Here is a 15,817-nt window from a genome sequence, read left to right on the forward strand (position 1 = left end):
ACCTTTATTTATAAAGATTTTCAAACTGTTTTCTCTCCCATTTATCACCTACTCTTCTAGTAGTATGGGCATTGTAAATTATTTCTACGCCAAAGATTCTCTTGGAATATTAGAGTCTAATCTACTAGTAGACTTCCTTCTTTAAAAAAGCTCCAGGGGACTTCCCTGGTGGTGCAGTGGTTAAGAATCCGCCCGCCAGTTCAGGGGGCCCAGCTTCGATCCCTAGTCATGGAACTAGATCCCACACGCCACAGCTAAGAATTGGTGCAGCCAAATAAATAAATATTTTTAAAAAAAATTATTTTGTCATGGGAACTTTTTTCTATCAGTATATTCCCTAGCTTTCGTTTTTAAATTTATTTTCAGGTGTATATCCTGAATAAGAATGCCCGATTCTCTCTGACTTTGATCCATGTGATCCTGGTTGAAATGAAAGTGGCAGGTCCCAGTTTTGCAGCCACTAAAATGAGATTCTGAAGTGAAATAGTTACTGAGCCCAGGAAATAAAGAGGAGCCTCTTTGTTCTCTCCGAGGCTGCAGTTGGAGTTTGCTGGGTTTTGTTCTGGCAGGTTCACAAGGTCTGTTAGAAACAATGGAAGCATAGACCTTTAGAGCTGGAAGGAATGAGGCTTAGTCCTCATTTATTCTAAATCCTTCATGTTAGGGATGTGAAAATGCATCCCAGGTAGGGATTGTGATCTTGAGAGGCATGTTTTCTATTTTTATTTTTCTAAAGCCATTTTTAAAATTGCGGTTCATTTCAACAATATTTATACCCTACTAACACACAGGGACCCCCAAATTTGTTGTGATTACTCCATCCACATGGTGGAGGAATTGGAGGGAAGGACTATTTTGCTCCCCTGAAAAAAGCGAGCAAATGCAGAGCAAAACTCTGGACAAAACTTAAGGACCTGGATCTGATTCACCAACTTCCATATTAATAAAATACACTCTCTGATGTACTTTATATAATCACAAACTCCAAACATGAAATATAAAAATAAAACAGTATTATGGAGGGCTACGTGTTCAAGCAAGGAAACCATAGCTGGGTTTAAAATGAAAAAAAGATAGTTTAAAAATTCACTTTCTTCATATATCTGCTTCCTGTGTATCTTGGAAACACATTTATTTACTGTATAAACAAAGTTGTGATTTTTTTAAAGTTTACTGTTACATATGATTATCTACTAGGTAGAAACACTAGTTGAGAAGACAGAGGAGAAGATTCTATTTCTGCTATTTCTACATAATACCCCATTCCAAATAAGAAAAAAATTCCAAATGAGAAAAAGTCGGTGAGTCTGTGGTCATGAATGTTCCCAAATGTATCCATGATTTGGCTGTTTTTACAAAGTCAGAGAAGTTGGACCATTGTCTTTTCCCTCATCTCAACTTCTGGGCTTGCTATCTGACAGACTAAAGGCTCAAGTCATTGGTAGCTTTAGTATGGCCTTCTGGGATGATTCTTTATGGAGGGAATTGACCTTTGTTTAAATGTGCTTCTTAGGCTTAGGGTTGGGGCCCTGGAACCATTGTTACCAGAGCTCTCCAAAGCCTAGTGTGTTACATGAACAAAAGAGTTACAAGACAGAATGACCTTATTTTATTTGATTATTAGTTTTTAACTTTTTTATTGGGGTATAGTTGATTTACAATGTTGTGCTAGTTTCTGCTGTACAGCAAAGTGATTCAGTTATACATCTACATATATCCACTCTTTTTAGATTCTTTTCCCATATAGGTCATTACAGGTATTGAGTAGAGTTCCCTGTGTTATATAGTAGGTCCTTATTAGTTATCTGTTTTATATAAAGTAGTGTGTAAATATAAATCCCAATCTCCCAATTTATCCCTCCCCTCCTTTCCCCCCTGGTAACCATAACTTTGCTTTCTATATCTGTGACTCTATTTCTGTTTTGTAAATAAGTTCATTTGTACCATTTTTTAGATTCCACATATAAGTGATATCATAGGATATGTTTTTCTCTGTCTGAATAACTTCACTTAGTATGATAATCTCTAGGTCCATCCATGTTGCTGCAAATGGCATTATTTCATTCTTTTTATGGCTGACCATTGTGTGTGTGTGTGTGTGTGTGTGTGTGTGTGTGTGTGTGTGTGTATACATACACTGCATCTTCTTTATCAATTCATTTGTCAATGGACATTTAGGTTACTTCCATGTCTTGGCTATTGTAAACACTCCTGCAATGAACATTGCAGTGCATGTATCCTTTCAGATTACGGTTTTCTCGGATATATGCCCAGGAGTGGGATTGCTGGATCATATGGTATTTCTATATTTAGTTTTTTAAGGAACCTCTGTACTGTTCTCCATAGTGGCTGTACCAATTTACATTCACACCAACAGTGCAAGAGGGTTCCCTTTTCTCCACACCCTCTCCAGCATTTAGATCCTATTTTATTTTATTTTTTTGATAAATTTATTTATTTATCTATTTATGGCTGCGTTGGGTCTTTGTTGCTGCGCGTAGGCTTTCTTTAGTTGCGGTGAGCGGGGGCTACTCTTCGTTGCGGTGCACGGGCTTCTCATAGCGGTGGCTTCTCTTGTTGTGAAGCACAGGCTCTAGGGTTGCGGACTTCAGTAGTTGTGGATCGTGGGCTCGGTAGCTATGGCTCACGAGCTCTAGAGCACAGGCTCCGTAGTTGTGGCGCACGGGCTTAGTTGCTCCGCGGCATGTGGGATCTTCCCGGACCAGGGATCAAACCCGTGTCCCCTGCATTGGCAGGTGGATTCTTAACCACTGTGCCACTAGGGAAGCCTAGTTATTATTTTATTTTAAAAGGAAAATCAAACACATAAAAACGGTGAATGTGTGCATACACACACACACACACACACACACACACACACACACTCACACAGGCATACACCATGGTTATGCACCAAACAGCAGTATAACATAGTGGTGAAAAGCTTGAGTTTTGGCGTCACACAGACCTGAGTTCTACTTCCAGGCCCAGAACTTAACCTCCACTCTTCTTAGATCCACAAAATTATTTTCAGTCAACTAAAAAGATTAAAAATATAGTACGAGTTTCAAAGTGCTTAAGTTTGTATCTTTACAAATTGTTCATACTCATTCCCATGCCCTTCCAGTAACACCTATGATTCTCTATACCCTGCTCGACAGCCAAGCTCAGATCCCTCCTTGCTTCACCAACGCTTGGTACTGGAGCACTCTTTTGGGGTTCACAGTTCTTAAACTCAGTCTTTATAGGGCCTAATTCTTCCACCCACCACTGTGTAAACATCCTGCAGACCCTGCCTGTCCAACGCCTATTCATTCTATGACAGGAACATGCGCACTTCAGCCACTAGTTGATTTGAGTCTGCTGAGCCCCCTTTCCTGATCTCAACCCTCTAAGTCCTTACTCTTAAACACACACCCTTTGAGCACCAGGACCACTTTGTCTTCGTCCTCCAAAGACCAGTCTTTTCCTCAAGGCATCTGCTAAAGGCAAATGATGAATTTCAACATCTCTGGTGTCCCGATTAATGAGGTTTTATTCTACACTGAAAATATCCATTACTAATCAGATCTTGACATATTAGTTAACTTAAAATGACCACTATTATGCAAAAAGTTTTCATTTTATCAAACCCTTCTTTATCCTATATCATTAAGAGAGTTTCCTGTATTGCTGCATAACTTAGAAAAGGTAAAAATGAGAGATATAGTCACAGTTTAAAAGGACCATAGGGTTTCAGCCTTCTCTGTTAGAAGAAAGTCTTTCTTCTATAGCATCAAGATTGTTTTGTAGTGAATAGCAGATTAAAATATATCGTGGTGGGTTGTGCTCTTACTTTGCAATTTATTCAACTGCATGACGGACAGGTTCTGTTCAGTCATAGCCAAGTATTTCCCCAGCATTTAGACATCGCAATCAATTTTAAAGAAATTTCTGTAACCTGCTTTCTGCAAATAAAACCATCCTTTGGCTCTTGGGTGGATACATTCTAATTGTTAATTTTAGTGTTTTATAGAATCCCATAAAAGGAAACAAGGAAACAGGGAGACCCAGGGACTGACTGTGGGTTGGAAGAGAGTGTAAGTTGAGGATATCAAAGCTCAGAGCTTGAGATTAGCGTAGGGGCGAGAAAGGAGGAGGTGGTGAACAGGAAGAGTACAGTTAGAATCTGGATTTCTGGGTGGACCTGGATGCAGTTGTTATGCTGGACCGGAGGCTCTACTGTTTCCTCCTTCTATTACTCTTCACTGTTCCCCACTGCCTTTTGCAGAGTCCTTTTGTTTCTTGGCAAACTGTGCTTCTAAGGCTACTGATGCTGACGCTGGAAGAGGACAAAGATCCTGCTAATTGTAAATGCTTTGATAGTGAAAGAGAGAGTCTTGTCTGCTGAGAAGAAGTAATTAATGATTATAGTAGTGTCTTGGAACTAATATGAGCAGCTATTTAAGAAAAAAAATGGAAAAAGCTAATAGAGACTAAGCACAATCATCATTGACAAAATTTGTGTCTAGGGTGGAATGGGTCCTGAAACTCAATTGCTTCCGGGCAAAGGTGATCTGCTTGTATGTTAACATCTCTCTTCTTTTTGATTTGTCACTTAGAGTAGTTAAGAGAATGTTATCTGATTTTATGAAGACCTGAAGATGCTCTTTAAAATCACGGAAAACAGAATTCACTGGACGAAACTTATTTACCAAACATTTCAGCCTTACTCAAAAATATACAACTTTTTAATTAAAACACTTTCCTAGAAATACAGTCAACTTCCCCAATCTGACAAAATGCATAAAATATGTCTACACTGCAATTTCAAGCTATGACCTTGAGGATTTTAACACTAGTTTAATTTGCCAATTTTATGGAACAAGTTCTATTTTATAGTATTATAAATTTTTTGTATCTCATATATGTTCATAAATTCTTTTCAAAAGAGGAAATTACTTTTTAAAAAGCATACTCAATTTTAATGATACAGTCTTGAATATGCAGGCATGGTTCATTTACTGAATATTCTTAATTTACAACATTACATTGTATATTTTTATTTCTTTAAAATATGCCTTTTTTGGGCTTCCCTGGTGGCGCAGTGGTTGAGAGTCCGCCTGCCGATGCAGAGGACACGTGTTCGTGGCCCGGTCCGGGAAGATCCCACATACCGCAGAGCGGCTAGGCCCGTGAGCCATGGCCACTGAGCCTGCGCATCCGGAGCCTGTGCTCCACAAGGGGAGAGGCCACAACAGTGAGAGGCCCGCATAACGCAAAAAAATTAAAAAATGAAATATGCCTTTTTGTTTACTCTTACATTTTCTGGAAGAACAGCATTATAGAGAATATGCTAGTGAAAAATTCAAATTTTTGTTCCAACCAGTTTGTCCTGAAAAAGCGAATTCCTATGATAAATTAATCATTACAAGGAAAACTGATATAACTAGTCAATTCTTTTTTTATAAAAAAGATATTTCTTTTAAAAAATTTTATTTATTTATTTGCCTGCATTGGGTCTTAGTTGTGGCACGCGGGATCTTTCATTGGGGCGCGTGGGCTTCTCTCTAGTTGTGGTGCATGGGCTTTAGAGATTAGTTGCGCCGCGGTATGTGGGATCTTAGTTCCCCGACCAGGGATTGAACCCATGTCCCTGCATTGGAAGGAGGATTCTTAACCACTGGACCACCAGGGAAGTCCCCAGAAGATATTTCTAATTTAAAATATTGCACAAGGAAGAACCCATTCCAGCAGAAAAACAGAATGCGAATTAACTACCCAGAATGGATCTTGGGCTTATGACTATATTTAGTTATGATGTTACTTTTGTTGAAGCAGATTGTTTTCATGTATTCATAAAATATAAATGTAGAGGAACTATGTTGCAGTTACATTTATGTACAAATAATAGGCTGGTTTAATTTTCTGTAATTTACCTTACTTAGGATACCATGGAGAGAAAGAAAAATACGATATACAATTTTGTGTAATTTTTTGAGTAGTGTATGTACTTGATAAAGAAAAAACATAAAGTAATGTGTATCCCACATACCATTTTATAACCATATACATTGTATAGGCTATGTGTGCAACTGATACAAAATTATGACAAAATAATGCACACAGTTGACCCTAGGTCATTGACAATTTCAGAAGGTATCTTCAGCTATTTTCAGTCTCTGAAGATTTAATTTTTGGTTGCATGTATAGTTCATTACGTGGCTTTGATGCAACATTTTCATACGTTACTTTCCTCTTCATTGAAGAATATGATTGACAGATCAGTTTTGCTTCTCCTTAAGGTCAAATGAAGTTTTGAATGAATTGGATTCGCTATTCCATAGAAAACAGAGTAAGTAGCCACTGTCAAGTCAGCCTTAATTAACACATACTCTGTAAGTAAATAGTGGTTGGTAATTTACTAGTCTACCTTCCAGTTTAACCATTGAATATATATTCTATAATGTTCAGCATAGGAAAGATAGATTAATTATATGAAAAAAGTTCTTACTTAACTAGAAGGATATTTATATATTAAAGGTATGAACATTTTAATTGTCATCCATATGTTATTTCCCCCTCATATGCAGAATGGAAAAATAATCTTTAAAAATGCCACAAATAGAATCAAAAGTCAAACTACAAGCTTGGGGGGAATCATCCTAACACATGATAAGGGGATCATATCCTTCATATACAAAAAGTTTTTATAAATCACTAAAAATGACAAATTTCCCCAAGAAAAGTGAGCAATGAACAGGTATGTCACAGGAACATATTCTCAGCAGTTGAGTTAAAAGATCAAAACTTAAGAAAAATGTTCAATATTACCAGTAAACTAAGAAATGCAAATTATGATGAGGTGCCAGTTTTTTAAAAACCTACATTTAAAAGAAATCTCAGGGCTTCCCTGGTGGCGCAGTGGTTGAGAGTCCGCCTGCCGATGCAGGGGACGCGGGTTTGTGACCCGGTCCGGGAAGACCCCACATGCCGCGGAGCGGCTGGGCCCGTGAGCCATGGCCGCTGAGCCTGCGCGTCCGGAGCCTGTGCTCCGCAACGGGAGAGGCCACAACAGTGAGAGGCCCGCGTACCGCAAAAAAAAAAAAAAAAAAAAAAAGAAATCTCAATACATAGTTTGTACAGTTGTTGGGAAATGTGCACTGCTGGTGGGAGTCTACAATGGGTACAAACTTTCTTGAGAGTAATCTGAGACTCTATCTCTCTGTCTCTCTCTCTCTATATATATGATACAAAACCTTTAAAATGTTTACACCCTTTCGTTCTATAATTCCACTACTATGAATGTATCCTAAAAAAACAATCAGAGATGTACACAAAGATTTACAAAAATGTTTAATATACTGTTGTCTGTAATAGGAAAAACTGAAAACAACCAAAATCAAAATTAAGTTTTGGAGTCATTAAATAAATTATGGCATACATTAACATTAATGAATATATAAAAATTAAAAATCACATTCTTGAAGAATATGTATAGGTGTGGGAAACATTTCCAAAATAGTAAGTAGAAAAATATAAGACAGTAGGTCCCAATTTTTAACATATATATAATATACTTATATATCATATACATTTATATATTATACATACATAATTTTTTTCCTGTGTATATACATAGAAAAAAGATTGGATACACATTCAAATATAAATAATGATATCTCCTGCTAACATGATTACAGATGATTTTTTTTTTTGTAATTTTCTGTATGTAAAACGTTTTCCATAATAACCATGTTACTGATCCAATGGTTTTCCCGCAGGGGCCCTTTCGAATTAAGCTCTTCCATTTATGTCACTAAACAATTACCCAGGGTCCAGTGGCACGCAAAAGCGAGAACCAGGCTTGCTCAAAAGTGGACCATTCAGAGTAGTTCCCTCTAGTGGAAACAATGGAGGTAAAGGACAGGTTACTAATGCCTCGTATTGAGCTTCAGAGTTCCCCACTCTCCACACATCCGTCTAGGAAATGCCATCCTAAGCTATGCCCCAGGTATGGTTTACCATACCGTAAGGGCATGGTTTTCCCTTAATGGCACTGCAATGGCATTGCATTGCCTCCTCACTCCCAGGAGAAGTCTGGGGGCACTTCTGAGATCTGCCATCTAAAATGAGTAATCCCTAGTACCTGTGGGTTATAATCTGCAAAACACTCTTCCCTTTTCTAGGGCTTAGCCTGATCCTTGTGTGCCTACCTTTTCATATATCAGCTGGGTTAAGTCAGTGAATGGATATTCTATGCCAAACCAATCTTGTTTTACCAGCTTACTCCTTTCCTTTCCTTTGGAAGCCAAGGCCTACCTTGAAAATTCCCTGAGAAAAACCCCGGTCATTGAAAGAAGAGGATTCAGTATGCTGTATGCTCAAAGTCCTGATTCAGCACTAAGGAATGTTATTTTTAGATGGACTATAAAACTGAAACCCTGATCCCTTATTTACTAAAGATCTCTTAGGAATCTCTGTGAGATGACAGGTTTCATACTTTATCCCTTATACATTTGCTTTGCATTTTAAAACTTCTCTATAGTGTCCTGATTGCTACCTGAAATCTGTATTAATGCTGTGGGTAAAATATGGAGATCAGATTACAGTAAAAAATAAAACTCTTTTGGGCTTCCCTGGTGGCGCAGTGGTTAAGAATCCGCCTGCCAGTGCAGGAGACACGGGTTCAAGCCCTGGTCCGGGAAGATCCCACGTGCCGCGGAGCAACTAAGCTCATGCACCACAACCACTGAGCCTGCGCTCTACAGCCCGTGAGCCACAACTACTGAGCCCATGAGCCACAACTACTGAGCCCATGAGCCAAAACTACTGAAGCCCGCGTGCCTAGAGCCCGTGCTCTGCAACAAGAGAAGCCACCGCAATGAGAAGCCCGCGCACCGCAATGAAGAGTAGCCCCCGCTTGCCACAACTAGAGAAAGCCCACACGCAGCAACTTAGACCCAACTCAGCCAAAAATAAATAAATTTTTAAAAATGTCTGTAATGAAAACAAAGTAAATTAACTATTAATTCTATGCAGTTGCTAAAAATATTTTTATAACTTTAAATTTTTTATGTTTGTTGCAATACAGTTAGATGTTGAAAAAGCTATGTTAAACATTTTAATATAGAATATATGCATTTTTTGTCAGTATAAGTACTGACAATAATCTTTAAATTTTTAATTTTTCAGTCTCTCTCTTTTTCTAATATATCCACATTGCAGTTTTTTCCTGAGATTAGTACATTTTCATTTGTCCAGATATACTTTTCTGTTGTGTGTGTGTGTGTGTGTGTGTGTGTGTGTGTGTCTATTACATGTTTGTTCAAATGCCAAGGGCACCTAAGCTAGTTTCAATTAACTTGTATTTGAAATTTGCTTACCCTCCTAATAAACAAACATTATTTACTGGTTGGTGATGAATATTTTTAGGTAAAGGACTTCGATGAGTGCTGTTCGATAGGACTTTTTGTGATGGCCAGTATGATACCCATTAGATATACAGCTATCAAGAACTTGAAATGTAGCTAATGAGACAGAAGAACTGAATTTTATTCAATTTTAATTAACTTAAATGTAAACAGCCACAAGTGGCTGGAGGCTACCACACTACACAACACAGACTTAGATTTAAACAACTATCCAAAATTCATAAACGGAAAATTCATAATTCATTCAGAAGTGGACTGAGCCAGAGGTGGGATCAGAAGTAGGGTCTTGTGTGGAGCATGTGGGGATAATGTGAGTGTGCAAGTATATATGAGAGTTAACAAGTACGACAAACAGGTTTTCTCTAGTGTTATATCTGTTTTTCATTTAAATCATATTTTCTGTTATGTTTAGGTAAATACTGTTTGGGTAAATGCTATAAGGTAAATACTCTTCGTAAACTAGTGAAATGGAAATACTATCAGAGTCCAAATAAATGGCTTTTTCTTGGTCCTCATTTTTATGTGTAAGAGAGCAAAGAAATAAGTGAGAATTCTAATTCGAAAAACTATTTCAAGACACACTCTAGGACATCTCAATGGATATGTATGAATGTAAACCAGTTCCCTGCGCTACTCCATCTGTCTTGGTCCTCTTTGACAACACTGCTGGACCACCCCTTTCTCTCGAACCCCTCTCCTTCGGCTTCCTGAGCATCCTTGCTGGGTCTCCTGCCCTTCTGCCTAGTCCATTTTCTTTTCTGTCACTTCTTTCTCTTTCAGCCACTTAAATGTAGATGTTACCTTTGGTTCTGCCCTTGGTCTGGCCCTATTGCTTCTATGCTTTCTGATTTCTGTCCTCTTTCTCATGGTTTCAACTGTCATCTTTATGCATATAATTACTCAACTGTAATGTACTTATCATATAGAAAAATAATCAGTATAGAAATATAATAAAGTGCATCATGTAAAAGGTGTTAACATATTGCCTTTAAAAACACTGTGGATTTTTTGTTCAGCACGTGGAATTAGATGTGGATTTAAGAGGTTCAGGAATCAATCCCTGGAAGCTCCTTCACCCCCTTTCCTTTTTTGTCCAGTATATAATACAGGAATAACTTATACAGCCAATTTACCACATAATTTTTGGAAACTTTTCCTAATTAAGAAATATTTCTAATCTGGCTTTCATCTGAAAAGTAAATGATAGAGAAGATTTTATTTTGAACAGATTCAATATTATTAATTCTCTTTAAAGTTGCATATGCTCCATAATTTAAAAAGTAGTTATGCTTAAAATTGAAAAAAAAATTCCATCCAGCACTTGGTATACATTTCCCTTAAACTCATTAATTCATAAAGCTATATATTTTTAACAGCACTGTTTTCTATCATTGTGTTTTTAATAGCAAATACAGAGTTTCAGCTACATTATAATTTAAGTAGGCTTTTGTTAAGAAGGCCATTGTTTATAGAACTCTCTGTGAAATGGTTTCTATGGAGAAATGAGTTTCCCACATGGAACTCAGAATCCTTGGCTCAAACCTCTGCTGCTTAGCAAGAGGGGAGCTAGCCACTTCCCTGCCATCTCAGGTGCCAAGGAACCTTTGCTCAACCACACCTTGGAGCAGGGGACTAGCTGGCATCCCTGCTTTCTTCTCAGTATAAAAAGGGATTCTGGGAAGGAAGGTGATTTCTTCCCCATGCAACCTTGGTGCCCACAGCAAAGAGAATTGTGTGTGAAACTAGGTGGCAGAAGGGTACAAAATATTCTTAAATCTTGGCTTCTTGAGCTGGGACATATATATTTTATCTAGGAGGAGAGGTAGACGTTTCCTCTAAATGTATGTTAACATGTATGTTATGTGTACTAAAAAGGAACAGACATTACTGATAAGTTGTTTTAATTGAGTCTCTTTTTCAATTGGCATTTTCTTCCCATGTACGTGTATAAAATTAAATGTGGTTTCTCGTTGACATTAGTCAATATAATCATGAATGAAAGTGGGTATTTTAGGGTAATACTGCACTGGAATGTCTTAAATAACTACAGAAGTGGTAATTTAGCTCCTCTGCCACTCTTATATATGATATATAAGTAAATAACAGCAATCAGACCTTTATTATTAGGCAGATTTCTGGATATCACAACGATCTGGATAAAATTACCTGTGACATATCTAACTTCTTAAAGATAACCATGGAGATACTGAAGCCTAAAGCTGCTGTGGTCAAATATGACTGTAAACATTACTCTCTCTCTTCCTTAAAACTTAAAAAAATTTTTTTTCTACTTAGCAACTTTATTACGATCTTGGGGTCCTTTCTTTTTCTTATCACTAAGTGAGGGGACATTTGAAGATTTCAATTACAATCTCTATTTTTCAGTTGATTCCCACATCTCTCTCCCTTTCTACCCTGCACCTCCGGCTTCTTTCTACTTGGGTGCTTCCACAAAGATACCTCACCAGCAACACAGATTTAGCATTTTAAAATCCAATCTCATCTCTTTCACTCAGCAATCAAACTTCTCCTGATTTCTTTATTTTTCTCAACGGTAACACTATTTTCTGTCATCCAAACTAAAACTAGTCATCTTATATTTCTCCCTCTTCTTGTTCCCTACACCTGCTAAGTTGCATAGTCAGTCCATTTTTACTCCATGTCTTTCCTGTTGACCCCTTCCTTTGTCCACCATTGGTACGTCTCATTACTGCATGCCTAGCTGTTACCATTCTTGTAACTGGTAACTCTATCTTAAGTGTCTCTCCTTCCAACTCACCTCCATAATGCTTCCCAAGAATCATCTTTTGGTTGCTAAGTTTTCTAGGAATAACAATCCACTTATTAGATACGTCCTTTGCCTCTTCACTTTTCTAATTATTTAAAAACATGTGCGTTTTTGGCAGGGCTATTTGGTACCTGTTGCCTTAGTGGGAAATGACAAAAGTTGAGTGATTATTTATCATACTTTCTTTTTTGACCTCAGGGGAAAAACAAGGGTATTAAAGGTGCATTTTGGATTTACCTCTCTTAATGGATTCCGAATAATTTGTTTCAGTGTCAGAGATGTTACCTGCTATGTGTCTGTATTTTATGCAGTATACACAAAGCTGGGAGAATGTAAGTGGTGAACTCTGGTACCTTTGCAGGATGGGAAGAAACAAGTGAACTGGCCTTGTGTCTCTTGCTTTCATCAGTCACAGAGGCTAACCAACCTTTCACAGTGCTGAGCTCCTGAATTCCTGATTTAGGTTCACAATAGATATCTGTTAAATGATTATACTCTGAATTGGCTCAAATCATGACAAAATTATGGGTTACTCTAAACCTACTGCATCCCATATAGCTCAAATTCCTTCTTAGTATTTAATCCTCAGTCAAAATGATAAATTTGATTTTCACTAAATATGTCTGAGGGACACACAAACGCAGTTACAGTGATTATATTATCTCTGAGATGTGGAGCTGAGGGGGAGGAATGCTTAAAATATTGCACTTTAAAAAAAATGAGCCTGTCTTAATTATATGATGAAAAACTAATGAAAAATAATATACCTAGAAAACGTAAATGACAATTTGCCTTAGGGATTTCCCCGTTTTGGAATACATTTTAGAATCTAAATTGCAATATATCTAAGTCAAGACTCTTAAACGGTGGAAGAAACAGGGTCATTTCTTGGCCTTTCCTTGATACATTCACTGTGTGATACAGCTTGTCATCAAAGTTACTTTTCCTTATTTATTCTGACACGGAAACAAAGTAGTTCTTAAAGAAACGGGGGTGGGGTGGGGAGACCTAGCGCACATCACTGAGCTTCTGTTACAAAAGATGAGTGCTTATCACAGCGCATAAGAATAAAACTCTCACGTAAGGAGCTTTAACAGACTGCCTTTAAAAACACTATAGCTTTTTATAAAACTACTCAAAAGGATTTGTCGATAAGGAGTTTCTGACCACTCAGTAAACATCTCTTGCTCTATTTCACTCACACACACGCGCGCACACACACACACACACACACACACACGCAGGAGATTATCCAGACTTGAAAAGAAGTGGTTAAAACTGTTGCAAAATGTTTTCTTCATTATGTTTATCACACCTCTCCTGGCAGCTTTTTCATAACTTTCCTCCTTATGCTTTTCTGTACTCCATTTCCCACCGCTGTCTGAATTTTCCGGGAATGCTAATTGCCACCACAGTGGATACAGCACGACTAAAGGGACAAGTGGTCAATCTGTTTTATAGCGTTTTTCCAAAACAAACACTGCCTCCCCGTGTCAAAAGGTAGCCTGGAGGGTTTAAGGAAAATCCAGAGCTGGGTGACAAGGGCTTTGCGGCAGTGGGAAGCAGCCCCTCTACTCGGTTGTCCTGTGACTCCCCGCGCCTCAAGCTGCGGCCAACTCTGGCTCTTCTCCTGTCTTTCCAACCCGGCTCCTGACTGCCAACCCATATTGGAGTGTGGGCCTGCGGGTGCTGCACCGGGGTGACAACTGTCTAGATGCGACATGCATTCTGTAGGGGGTCCAAGCCATCACATTGGTGCAAAGATACCTGTCTTCGAGTGCAAACTGATTCCCTCTAGCCCCAGGACCGGGATTGCCTTTTTTTTTTTTGGTGAGGAACCTGGGTGGTTCCGACCTTAAGGCCACTCATCTGCTCCTCCTCCCCAACGAGGCTCCCACTCCAGGGTCCAGGGCTCCCTTCGCCCGATGCTCGCGCACCCCTTGCATTTCCTCCCTCCCCGGGCACCCTCGTATTTCCTCTTTCTGCTCCCGGCCCTGCCTCTCCCCCCTTCACCCTCCCACCCCGCCCGCCTGCAGCCACATGACAGGAAGGGCTCCGCCACACGACGTCACCAACGTCCGCGCCCCCGCCCCCGCGCTCCCCCCGCCCCGCACGCAGGGGGCGACCGGCGGAGGGGCGAACGTGGTCGGCGCGCTCCGAGCTCCCCAACCAGAGCTCGCCAGAGCGCCGCCACGGCGGCCGCCGCCGAGCCGGCGCGCGGGTTCCCGGATGTGCGGCGCTCGCAGAAGCCCCGCCCCCGCTGCCGGCTCCGCGCGCGCCCCCGCCCTCCGCCCAGAGCGCCGCTGCGCTCCGCTTTCCCCTCCCTGTCCCGCCCTCCCCCTTTTTCGTGCCTTGAGGTTGCGGGTCAGCGCGAGCCACTGCAGTGAGTCCGTTACGGCTCCTGCGCGGGCGCGAGCACGAGCGCGAGGCTGCAGCCCCCGAGCCTCCTGGCCCCCTTTCCCCCCCGTTTCTGTCTCTCCCCCTTCTCGCCGTCTCTCCTCCCGCGCTCTCCTTCTCTGAATCTCGACCTTAATTTCTCTTTTCCTTGCCCGATCCCGCGTGTGCCCAGTCACCCGGCCGGCGCGGTCTCCGCGGCGCCGCCTCCCCTCCCCCAGCCCGCACCCCCTCCCCCGCGGGCGTCCCGAGGGCCGCAGCCGCCCCAGCCGACCGTAGTTGGGCCGCCGCCGCCGCCGCCGCCGCCGCAGCTTCCTGCGGGAGCCAGTCTGAGCGCCGACACTCCTCCGCGCGAGCGAGCCGCCGACCGCCCAGCAAAATGGTGAGCCTTTGGCTTCCCCACGCACCATCGCTCCCCGCCCGCCGCTTCCAGGGGCGGGGGCGAGTCCGGACGCCCCGGGGCGGCTTCCCCCGGTGGAAAATTCGAGAGACCCGAGAGAGCCCCAGCGGCCCGGGGGCGGCGGGCGGCCTATTGACAGAACGGCGGGGCCCCGCCGCCCGCCCCCGGGCCTCCGCGGGGCGCCCCTCCGCACCACCACCCCCCCGCGCCCCCGGGATTCCGCCCCGGCCTCGACACCCCGCTGCCCGGGCCGTCCGCTCCGGACAGCCCTCAGATCGGCCTGCCTTCCCTTTCTCCGGACCCTCTTCCACGTGGAGCCCCCCCCCTCACCCCCAGACTCACTCTCTCAAGTTCGGGGAGATTCCGGAATCCTGTGGAAATCATGTGTGGCAAATGGCCCTTTATATAAGACCCACTTTCTCTCCAGGGCTGCTCTTTCTCCCACTCATACTCTGTTTTCAAGCAACGAGCCTTGGAAGGAATTCTGCCTTACTTCCCCCTCTCCAGTTCGTGTTTATTTCACTGCTGTTTGCAAACGTACGAGGTTTTTTGTTTTTTGGTTGTTTTTCGCTGCTGCTTTACTCTGCAGTGGCGAACCGGAGAGGTCTAAGGTGTAGATTCATGAAAACAAGTCTAAATTCGGTTTGTGATAAACGGAGATACTTATTTTTTAGTGCTTACTTACTGCCAAGGGTTTTTCGTTTTCTTTGTTACCTTCGTAAGTCTCTCCTGTGCTGATTGTTTTTGAATCATGGCGATTTAAATTTGTCTTTCCTTAGCCTCACATTAATCCCTAGGTAGAATTCACTGCTGTAGTGTTTC

General features: G+C 41.3%; 1 protein-coding gene across 1 annotated transcript in view; it reads left to right on the top strand.

Annotated features, from left to right (window-relative positions):
- Window positions 1-14,497: 14,497 nt before the first annotated feature.
- Window positions 14,498-15,817, top strand: part of PPP3R1 (protein phosphatase 3 regulatory subunit B, alpha) — a 59,353-nt gene continuing 58,033 nt past the window's right edge. Inside the window, exon 1 of the mRNA XM_033838383.2 lies at window positions 14,498-14,977. Coding sequence (XP_033694274.1) covers window positions 14,975-14,977 — 3 coding nt within the window. The 5' untranslated portion in view covers window positions 14,498-14,974. The remainder of the gene's footprint in view (window positions 14,978-15,817) is intronic.

Source organism: Tursiops truncatus, chromosome 14 (genome assembly GCF_011762595.2).
Source record: "Tursiops truncatus isolate mTurTru1 chromosome 14, mTurTru1.mat.Y, whole genome shotgun sequence".
In the NCBI taxonomy this organism is placed as follows: domain Eukaryota; kingdom Metazoa; phylum Chordata; class Mammalia; order Artiodactyla; family Delphinidae; genus Tursiops; species Tursiops truncatus.